Source organism: Convolutriloba macropyga, chromosome 1, assembly GCF_964194025.1.
Source record: "Convolutriloba macropyga chromosome 1, txConMacr16.3, whole genome shotgun sequence".
Classification (NCBI taxonomy): Eukaryota; Metazoa; Xenacoelomorpha; order Acoela; family Convolutidae; genus Convolutriloba; species Convolutriloba macropyga.
This window is the reverse complement of record NC_134468.1, coordinates 43,590,947-43,602,535: the sequence shown is the minus strand read 5'-3', so window position 1 is coordinate 43,602,535 and position 11,589 is coordinate 43,590,947. Positions and strand designations below refer to the sequence as shown.

At 35.4% G+C, this 11,589-nt stretch overlaps 1 protein-coding gene across 10 annotated transcripts; it reads left to right on the top strand.

The window, feature by feature from the left end:
* The first annotated feature begins 1,314 nt into the window (after positions 1-1,314).
* Positions 1,315-9,819, top strand: LOC142349233 (uncharacterized). Of its 10 annotated transcripts, none has more exons than XM_075400678.1 (3): positions 1,315-1,448; positions 1,986-2,196; positions 9,438-9,819. In XM_075400678.1, exons 2-3 carry the CDS (start codon positions 2,067-2,069, stop codon positions 9,659-9,661), a joined length of 354 nt encoding a protein of 117 aa, XP_075256793.1. In that variant the 5' UTR covers positions 1,315-1,448; positions 1,986-2,066; the 3' UTR covers positions 9,662-9,819. The 10 variants fall into 10 exon arrangements, with proteins under 10 accessions (XP_075256793.1, XP_075256777.1, XP_075256799.1 ...); XM_075400662.1 differs by having other exon boundaries at positions 1,322-1,457; XM_075400684.1 differs by having other exon boundaries at positions 1,336-1,457; positions 1,970-2,196.
* Positions 9,820-11,589: the final 1,770 nt, after the last annotated feature.

Here is an 11,589-nt window from a genome sequence, read left to right as displayed (position 1 = left end):
GCAACATTTCATAGCCATCTCAAACTTTTAGAGTAATAGCTTAACACTACTGAAGCATTTCTAAAATTTGTCATAACACCAGGCAAGAAATTCTTTTTTTTCTAGAAAATTATGTCGGGAAAACTTTTCATTTCTAAGAATGCTTTAGGCAAAATCTTTTTAATAGGTACTGGAGGCACGAGTTAACCAGAACTCTAACAAAGCAGTGCCTAGTTTTAATTGTGCTCATATGATTTTTCTGTTGTCCAACAGTGCACTAAGAGGAGTTCAAACACACGGAAATTCGTTTTCATCAAAATATTACTTAAGATATGAGTAAAAATCTCATCTTTTTCTCTATCTACATTTTCTAGAGTTATATTGCTTAATTGTGCTGCATAATTTTTTGTCTTTTTGTGGTTTTTGCTTCCCATTTTTTGTTCCCCGGGATTATCAATGCAGAAGTTGATCTGTCCTCTTCCATCACAATGAACAATAACATAAAAATTGCATGATGCTGTAATTCTTGTCAATGATAATGAAATTTCAAAATTTGAAAACAATCAAAATGGTTTGTTTATTGCGCTGTCTCAATCAACTAAGCAAGCAGAAAATTTTCCTGCATAGTTCAATGTATGATATGAATACTATATAACAAAACAAAATGCTAATCGTTCTAGTGTTATGTAGTACCCTCGATCTGATTTTTTTCTAAATCAAGCATCTAAACAATGGTTCACGAAAGAACTATCATTCCGTAGAAGCTTGAAGTTCTCTTAATTTAAACTAATATAAATTAATTTCAACTCTCGTTCAGATAAAAACAGTCGCAGAACTTACCGATTAAATAATGTTTTAGCGCCCAATTAATTCTACGAAATCTGATTCGTCTTTAGACTACGAGTTGATCACACTCTTTTATCACCACTTCCACTATAAAACAATGGCAATAAAAGAGTGCGATAAACTCGCAGTCTAATCACGACAACAGTGTGCTAAAGTAATGCAACTGTTATAATGGCAAGGAGATTTGATTAAAAACATTACAGCACGGTTGTTATTGCCCTCTGGAAGTTATTCAACAACTTGGCTACACCTTGGAGTTTCTTATCATCTCGATCGCGATAACAACCGTCTGGTGTTATTATATATGAGAAGGCTCAAAAACTGTTAGTGTACTCATTTGAGAGGTTAGCACATCAATAGAGTTCCATTAGAACTATGAGCTGTTTTTCATTTGAGTACAGATATAAATTTTGATCTAAATTGTCTTACATATTAGTATGTATTTTAATGGATCCCAACATGAGCTTTAATATTTAGAATTTTGTTCGACTTTTGATTTATGAGGTGCAACCAGACTGCTCAGTTTCTTTCATAAATCTGGTGTAAGCAAAGCAACCAAGTATTGAAATAATTGTTACAAAGAAAACAAACGAATGAAAAGCTTTTGAATGAATATTGAAGCAGTACCTATAGTCTGTTTCCTTAAAGATTTTTCTTTGCAGTTTAAAAAGGGTTCCCAAGGGTCATTACGTCCAAGGGGACGTAATGAAAAGAATCATCAAGCGTGAGAACCAACAAGCATAAAAATTATCCATCATTCATGCTCCAGACTTTTCATTGTTCCACGCAGCTGGATTGCTCTTATCCAGCATTCTGACCCCAAAAAGTATGGCTAAATCTTAAAAATAATTTTCCATCAAGTGAATAAATAGCCAACACCTTTTACTATAATGATAACCTGTTAGTTCCCCTAGTGGAAATCCCTTTCAGGTTGCTATGAATAAAGACACTCCTACTAAGCTTCAATCAATGATCGGATCTATTCTGTTTTGCCCCCCCCCCTCCCCCAGTGTTTTTTACGTCCCGCAGTTACAAATTATATGTTGTTTTATAACACGTTACTAGGTAAAAAATAGCAAATAGCACAAGCCTCTGGGAGCGTAAAAGATATAAGCCCACTAAGCTTGGGGGGCAAACAGAATAGATCCCAATGATCAAAGGAGAAAAAGTTAGTCATTGGTCTGATTTGCTGAGTAATTTTAAAACCACTTCGACGAAAATTTTTGGGCCAATAAGAAGTGATGGTGCACCACCCGTACAGAGGCAACTGGGGTGCCCACCACAACCCATCCACCTACAAACACTTCAATTTCCCCAATGACAAACACTACCTGCCCAACACAAGCTACTACTCCAGTCACCCCAATATAGGTCAGCTCAAAATCACAAAGTAAACACTCTATTCGGCAACAGTTAAATACCTTTTATAATGCAAACACGACAAAATGACCCACTAACAACCCTCAAGAACAGGTGGTGAAATTTTGGCCAAACCACAGCACCTTACAAAATTTTTTGGGCAATTCTAAATTTTCATTGTAAAAGTTTTTGGTTGACTTGCCGAGACTTGGTTACTTCTTGTCAATTCGTAAGATTTCAAACAAGCCGTTATTTGACATACCGAGACGTGCATTTCACTGGAGAGGTACTTATCAATACTTGAAACTGGTTCCGTGCTCACTTATGTTTATGTAATTACACTATTTATTACAATTCAAAGAATTTGAATTGTATTGGTGCGCTGTGTTTTTACGACTCGAAGAGGAGTATTGGAGAAGTCCTTATTTTAAGCAATTTTATTGGAGTGATTTTTGAAGCGGGAACTGAAACGCGTGAAAAAATTTGGAGTGATTTTGGCGCTGAACAAAAGTGAAGAGCGGAGCGAAAAGAGAGTGGTTTTTGTTCATACCGCTGTTTTTGAGAGAGCGAGAAATTGGTGTGTGAAAAAATTTTCTCTAAGCGTGCGAAATTTTTTTGTTCACGTGCGGCATTTTAAAGCAGTTTTTTATTTATTTTGATTCAGAGGTTTGGTTATGATTTTGTTTTAATTTTAGGCTGGTTTTGGTAAGGGTTTGAAGGTTTCTGGAGTTAATATGAATTTTATGATAATTCGGAGGTTTTTAATGTATTTTGCTGATTTTCGGGCTAATTTTTGTGTTTTTTCGACGATTTTTTTTGTTTTACTGGCTCAAATGGGTAATGAAGAAACCCCTTCTACTTGAGCAATTTTATGATAACAATTGATTAAAAATTTGTGGGTAAGAATCATTTTTTTGTTGAGAAATATGACAAAAAAATGGCAAAAATTGGAACTATTTTTCTTAATTTTTTGCAGTTTTTCGTTTTTTTTCTGTTTTCAGCTAAGTTTCTTTACCTATTATGACTTGCCTATTGTTTTGCGAGCATCTGGATGCCCTATTGGCTGAAGGGAATTTTTCTTTGGATTTATTTGTTTTTTGAAATATTAAAAAATTTAGTAACTTTTTCCAGTTTTTCAGCGAAAGTTGTTTTAAAGAGCTTTCTTTTTCGTAATTTAGCCTAAATTATTTTTTCAAAATTCGCATAAGTGGTTTTTTTAGGTAATAGTTGTTTTGATGAAGTTATTTTGGCAGAGATAGTTTTTTCGGGATCTCAATTTATAACAAAATTTGATCTGATTTTTTATCATATTTTAACAGATTTGATTTTATTGTTTTTACTTTTTTGTTTCATGACTTTGTTTCAAGATAATCATAATTTTGTGAAGGCACATTTTGTTTGATGAGTAGTTGGATGGCGTTTAAATGGATTTTTACTTCGTGTCGTTTCCGGAATTCTTCCGGCTATGTTTTTAATCAATTTTATTGGAGTGAATTTTGAAGCGGGAAATGAAACACGTGAAAAAAATGGAGTGATTTTGTTGCTGAAAAAAATGAAGAGTGGAGCGAAAGGAGAGTTTTTTGTTCATACCGCTGTTTTTGAGAGAGCGAGAAATTGGTGAGTGAAACAATTTTCTCTATCGAGCGAAATTTTTTTGTTCACGTGCGGCATTTTAAAGCAGTTTTTTTTTCATTTATTTTGGTTCAGAGGTTTGGTTACGATTTTGTTTTAATTTTAGGCTGGCTTCGGTAAGGTTTTGAAGGTTTCTGGAAGTTAATATGAATTTTATGATAATTCGGAGGTTTTTAATGAATTTTGCTGATTTTTGGGCTATTTTTTGCAATTTTTTTATTTTTTTTTGTTTTACTGCCTCAAATGGGTATTAAAAAGAACCCTATTACTTGAGAAATTTTTAGTTAACAAATAGTTGCAGTTTTGTGGATAAGAAGCAGTTTTTTGCTGAGAAATATGACGAAAGATAGCGAAAATTGGAACTATTTTTCTTATTTTTTTGCAGTTTTTCGTTTTTTTCTGTTTTTTAGATAAATTTCTTAGCCTATTATGACTTACCTACTGCTTCAGGATCATATTGATACCCTATTGGCTGACAAAATTGTTCCTTTGGATTTTTGTGCTTTTGTAATACAAAAATATGATTTTTTTCAGGTTTTGTCAGTCAGTTGTTTGTAAGAGCCTATTTTTTCATGGTTTGGCATCAAGTTTTTTTTTTAAAACTTCTCATAAGTGGTTTTAGTAGGTACTTGTTGTGTTGATGAAGTAATTTTGATAAAGATAGTTATTTCGGGGTTTCGATTGATGACAAATTTTGATCAGATTTATGAAATTTTAGTAGATTTGATTTTTTTTTAACTTTTTTGAAATATGGTTTTGTTTCAAGACAACCCTAAAATAGTGGAGGCACGTTTTATCTGATGAGTAGTTGAATGGCATTTAAGTGGATTTCAACTTCGAGTCGTTTCCGGAATTCTTCAGGCTATGTTTTTTTTAAGATGTGTTTACACTTTTTTCAATGAATTTGATCTTTCAAAACGGGAAAAACAGATAAAGCCCAGCGGGCATTAAGATTCATTAGAGACCCAAAGTGGGATTCAGTAGTCCCTGAAATGCTTATAGTGGTGCAGCTGCTGGGATGGCCTTAATACAAGGTTAAAAGTTCATTTTTAGGAGTTTTCGGGCTCAAATTGGTGCAATTTTTCATATTTTTTTTCTTTTATTTTTAATTTTTTTGCTTGATTAGTCTTAAATTGAAGTTTTTAAAAGTTGATGAAGGCTTTTTGTGAAACAAAATTGCTTGTTGACCATTTTATGAGCTATATGTTTTGGTACTACAAATATAAACACACAAAATGATAATAACTTTCGCAATTTTTTTCAGGTTTTTTGAAATTTTTTTTTTATTTTTTGAGTTTTTTTAGCCCTAGGTGTCAAGAAACCTCCTCTAGGGTTTGATAAAGGGTTTAAATATAGATTACTGCAAAGTTTCTAGGGATAATGGAATGGTTATCAACTTTCTGCCATCAAGAATATTGGCATTTTTTGACAAAACTTGCAATTTTTTTTTCAAAATTTTTGACATTTATTTTCATTATTCAAGTTGTTTGAGTCCCAGGGGCCAAAAAACCTCATTAGGGGTTGAAAAATAAGTTCTGAAAAGTTTTTAGTTGTCATGGAAAAGGTTTCAACTTTTAAATATCACAAATTTTATCATTTTTTTTTACAAAATTCCCATTTTTTTTCAGGTTTTTGAAAATTTTAATCATTTTTTTCAGTTTTTCCAGCTTCAGGGACCAGGCAATCGCCTTTGAGGGTTGTTAGTAGGACACTGCATAGTTTTTAGTAAAAGTGGAATGGTTTTTAATTTTTTAATGTCTCGAAGTTTAGCAGTTTTTGGACAAAATCTGCAATTTTTTAAGGTTTCCTAAAGTTTTTGTCAGTTTTTGATATTCGTCCATTCTCAAGTCTGAGAAACCTATTCCACTTTCTGATAAAAAGATTTTAGTTTCAATAGGTTTGTTTTCAACAATTTAACCTTTCGACTTATAGAAGTTTTTTGATAGAATTTGCAATTTTTTTCAATCTTTATCAAAACATTTGTATTTTATTTATTTTTTCTTGCCTCAGTAGCTGGATAACCCCCTCCAGGATTTGATAGTATGTTTTTGAATAGTTGCTAGGGTGCTATTCAATGGCTTTCAACATTTCAATCGAAAGAATTTCTATTTTTTGAAGTTTGAAAGTTTTTCTAAAAATTATTGCCTATCGATCTATGAGCCAATGAGTTTTTAAAGCTTGGAATTGGGTTACTGGATAGCCTCTGGAGACACAGAAATTATTATGAAGATATGTACATCCCGATTTTCTGCAACATTTCCTCATAATTTGCAATTGATTTCTTTTTCTCAAATTTTTTGGTCATTTTGGAGTTAACCGATCTTCAAGGGCCAATGAATTTTTCTTTTCAGGTCTTGCAGATATATTACTGTGCCAATTTCAGAAACCAAATTTGGCATTGAACATATTTTTGAAATAGGTAATTTTAAAGGGAGAAAATTTTGCCTTAGGTTTGCCGGAGTTTTAGCAATGAGTATGTTTTTGTTTAGTTTTGATTCTTTTAGTTTCTCAATTTTTTGAGATAATATTTGTGTTCTGGCTGGCATTGTTCAATTGATCAGCTGGTCAGGTAGAGTACGTCAGAGTTTTTCATTCAATTCTTTGAATTGTATTTCAGGACTTGTCCTGCTATGTTTTTTTTTTGTTGTTTAACCTTTAAGATAGACTTCTTGTGATCGAGTTTATAACAGCCATTTTTTGAAAAGATAAGAAATCACAGTTTTTGAACAATTTATGAACAATAATGAATAGCATTTCGCATATAACGGCAGCTTAAACCCGCTCGACTTTTGAACCCAAAAAATTTACGGTTAGGGGGTAATAACAAATTCCCCTAAATATTTTACACCGTTTTGAGTGAGAGCGGGAACGCGTCCCCGGAGAAACATCTTTAGGGGAATTAAGGGGGATTCCGACGCGGGAATCCTTAAATTTAAAAAATCCTACTGCTGACATGTATTTATTTAGCAGGCAATTGCTGGGCGCAAGTTATAATTAAATTCTGAGCTCAATATTTCGATTACATATATCGGCAATAGAAAATAAGGGCACACTTTTTCCAAACAACATACTGAATTATCGAGACTGAACAAATAATTCATGCATCTAGAATAAAACTCTTTTGACGTCTCAAAAAAGATTTTTGCTATTTTAGATTGCATTAGAGATCCTAGGGTACAAATTTTTTGGTCGCTAAGTATACGTTAGCACATGAATCTTAGCGGCCCGATGGACTTAGTGCCCTGACACGAGGGCGCTTGCGTCTGAGTGCTGGGCAGAATGCCTGAGGGGGGCTAAGATCCATGTGCTAACTTCTTTAGAGAACCAAAGGGTACGAAGAGGGCTAAATTTTAATTAAAGTTGGAATTAAGAGTACAGTTTTGCAAATTATTAAACAAGAAGTATTCATCAATTTTCTAATTTTTTCCTGTTTTTCATCAATTTCAATCATTTTCTGCTCCAAGTGCCTCCAAGTGCTTTCGTTTCAGGTTTTGATGGAAAATGTCAAAAGTATTTGTGTGTTTGGCCTAACCGCCAAAAATTAAGTTTCCTTACTGCGAGCGGGCCGCTAAGTTAGGGCCGCTAAGTTAGAACCGATAAGTTAGGGCCACAAAACTTAGCATTCCACTTTGCACTTGCAAAATGCTAATTGCACGTGCTTCCAAGTTTTAGCAACCAAAAAATTTAGCAACCTGGGTTCTCTAAGTATGTGTTAGCACATGAATTTTAGCGGCCCGAGGGGGGCTAGAGTTCATGTGCTAACTTATTTAGAGAACCAAAGGGTACGGAGGGGGTTAAACATTAATTAAGAGTTCAGTCGCAAGGCACTAAGTCCCTCGGGTTGCTAAGACTCTTGTGCTCACATACACTTAACAGTTAACCCCCTTCGTACCCTTTGGTTTTCTAAATAAGTTACCAAATGAATCTTAGCACCCCTCGGGCCTTGGGCCAAGCACTCGGGCGCGAGCGCCCTCGTGCCAGGGTATTAAGTCCCTTGGGCCGTTAAGATGCATGTGCTTACACATACTTATAAACTGTACAAATTTGAGCCGTAAATTTCTACTTACATTTCTGAAGGCAAAAAAAACTTAACATTCGATCAAAAATTGATATTTAAATCAAGCTGAAGTTGCTCAAGACTATTTTAACTTAAATTTAGATCTAAGTTTTTGTTTTCAAAATAATACCAGGACGCTTACGGATAAACAGAACGATGTATAATTAAATCCACCAATTGACTCCTAATGCAAGGTCAAGGTCAACTGTTAAGGAGCAAGCAGCATTTTGTTTTTTTTACCTTCGACTCTAGATTGGCCAAACAGATACAATATAATTGCCGTAGGTTATTGTTTATAAGAGCATCAACAAATTTTTTTAAGGTGACGAATAGTTTAAATTTTTTTGTTTTGTTTTCTGGCGGAATGTTTTTGAAGAAAAAGATGAAAAAAGATCAAACGCAAAAGAAATTTTCAAATTAAATTTTAAAAAAGGAGATCGGAAAAAATGCAATTTTTTTCACTAGTGCGACTTATGGGGACTTTCATTCATTCAGTTTTTGTTTTGCTTAGTTTGCGCTGCAAAAAATACTTCACTGCAGTCTCTTTTGTATTTTGATCAGCTGAAGACGTCACACAAAAAATCAGGAAGTATTTAAAAACCTCGGTTTGTGGTTAATTAAGCAATAGTTATAATTGCTCTCAAACGCAGTTTCTAGCAATTATATTAGTCCTGTGGTCTTTTTAATGCGATATTTCGCTAGACCGTTTTTACGTCTCGCGCTTATAAAATTTGATCTTAGAAAACGGGATAAACAGGTAAAACTCGGAGGGCAATAAGTTGCCGGGCTTTACGCCTAACCAGCTCTTTGTATGCAATTCAACAACAGTTTCGAGGAGACAACTTCATGATGTAATGGGCGGTTCATAATATTAAAAATTTCAAATTTGACCTCCTCTGTCACCCCGCCACACTCTATCCAACACTCTCACAGTCCAACTTCCTCCACTTGACAATTCGGACCCCTTCTCGTCCAGCCCTTCCAACCCTAACCCCCCCCCCCCATCCGTTGACAGCCCCCCCCCTCTGCTCACCTCCCCTAATGCTAGCATCCCTAAACCCCAACTAGCTACTACCAAAACCAACCTCTCCCGACTTCGCCCGACCCTAGTTGGGTCTGTTTGAACATTATTTTTCAATAGCTACGATATTCGCCATTTATAAGCTACAAATTGAGCACTGAAGTGTGTCTCGATTTTCAGATATGAATTCCTAAGTATAAGTTAGATGTGATATGTCTCTGATCGGACCATCATGAGGCCGAAGTTGCCACTGATCAGGCCATTTTCTACACACCGTCATAAGCGAGGGCCCAGCAATTTTCCAGACCATTTTTCAGACGTTTTTGCGCTCAAAATTATCTCTGGTCAGATCATCCCAGACCAGGTGTCTTATAAGGGTTAGAATTGGTTAGGGGAGTAGGTTCAAAGGAAGCAATTGCCAATTCGTAACTGGATATAGCTGCTAATGGTTTCCCATTAACATCGTAGCTTACATTTACTTAACCATCACTTAAAAAAACTAAGAAAGTAAAGAGGAGTAGCTAAACTCGACGCTTCTTTTAGCCCGTACCTCACATTACCATGGTGGGTTCTTGGGTTCATCCCATGGTTCATACGGACAACACTACGGGGACACTCATCGATTGCATAAAGGGTACAATGGCAACTTCGGGTACCAGGGAAGGGGAGTGTACCACGCGTACCAACAGGGATACCACCCTCAATTTGCATACCAGGGACAGTACGGACATAATGGACAATATGGATATCATGGAAGACATTTGTAATATAATGACAGAATGATCTGATGATGTATCTGATAACAGAATGATTTGATTTAACGTGATCTGTTATTGAAGAGGCTGACAATTTAACGTGTTATTCGGAGTAAAACTGTTCTGTTAACATCAAAATTGATCAAATTTAATTTAAGTTATGTTATTACACCAAATTAGTTTTCTGTTTAGTTCAGCTATGACTTAATCTAGTTAATAAGCATTCTTTGCAATTTGGGCTCTCTAAAAAGATGATAATTAATTGCGCTAAAACATTATTTTTTGCAATTACTTTAGACCTGGGGTCTTCTGACGACTTGATGAGGAGTGTTGGTATTCTGCAGGTTTTCTTTTTCAGCTGAATCAAGTTTGTTCATGTCCTGAACTTTTGACATTTGTTTTCGAACATTGACTTCTGTTTTAGAACATAGCCTTTAACAGTAATTTAGATAATAATACATAATAATTAGGAACTGCTGGTGATTTTCAAGGTAGGAAGGTCATTTTTACAAACTTTTATAATAGTCCCTCCACCCAATCCAAATTACAAACACCACCGCCACCTATCTTGACCCCCACTTACATACCTATAACCCTATATCCCTTACATACTGTGATACATATGGATACCTAAATATATATCGAAACCTTTATGTGTACTAAATTATTTACCCTCTATATCTAAAATTATATCATGTGTTTTATAAACTAAAAGTTATGACTTCTATTTATTCACCTATATTAATATTCCCGATAGTCTACTAAATTATTTCATATTTTGTTCATATCGGTTTATTACTAGTAATCATAATCTCAGTTAGTCAATCTGAATTCAAGTTACTCTGCAATTGCTCTTCATAACCCTAAGTTAATCTTAGCAGTGGATCCGCGTCGCGTTTCCGATAAACATAATTCACGATACACTAGTAGTTGTGTATTTGGCTAGCACTTGCTACTCAATTCTTAAGACAAAGCATTCGCACCGCGAATCCTAAATTATTCAGTAATAAAAGATATAACATGGCGTAGTCAGCGACAAAGGACAGTGGCAAATCCCCACTTGGAATTCAACCCTTTTGGGAAAAGGCGACACTAGAACCCCCAATTCGCTGGGAGTTTTGGAGAATACAATTGAAACTCGCAATCCTCGCTAGAGAAGGGATTGAAGTGGACCTTCTCTTGGTAGACCCTCCAGAACATGTACTCCTACCTCCTGAACCAGCATATGAGGATGCAGTGGACAACCCGACGGCACAATCAGAACGAGACCGACGTACCCGCAATGAGCAGGCAAAAACAGCGTGGAAAAACCAATGTCAACGTGTCATGACAATCGGCGTACTTTGTGGTGACAAACCATGGAAGTTATGTGATCGAAAAGCATCCTCTCTGATGTATTTGAGCTTAGGCATGGAAGGGCGTCGTGTATTCAACTCAAAAAATTCAACCATTAACCTCGAAACAATCTCAACGAAGGATCTTTGGGACGTTCTAAATACAACCTTCATTCGGATCCATAATATAACCTTCGATAGATACCTCTTCCTCACACGAAAACAACAAAAGGGAGAACCTATTGAGAAATTCTATGGACATCTCAAAGAACTTTCGGAAAACTGTGACCTAGGAGATAAAGGGGACACTATCATCCGGGATGTCTTTATCGCGAATATGCAAAATGAAGACATTCAGAAGGAACTTCTTAAAGAAACAGTAGACCCGGAAAAAGCATTGGCAATAGCAATTAATATTGAGATGGGTACACTCAACTAACTAAAAATGAACGCAAGCAAAACTGAGTCACAGTCAACGGTTAACCAAGTACAACGGACACGTATCGCAAATGATACCCCTTTCTCCAATATGAATACAACCGCACGGAAAAAGCCTACAACCTGTCATTTCTGTGGATCTAATTGGACCTCCGACCACCGCAATAA

Excerpts from the sequence above, each read along its gene's own strand:
- LOC142349233 (XM_075400678.1), top strand. The coding sequence starts at position 2,067 with ATGGTGCACCACCCGTACAGAGGCAACTGGGGTGCCCACCACAACCCA. Across the intron at positions 2,197-9,437 it reads CTCCAGTCACCCCAATATAG|CCCGTACCTCACATTACCAT; the intron begins GTCAGCTCAAAA and ends CGCTTCTTTTAG.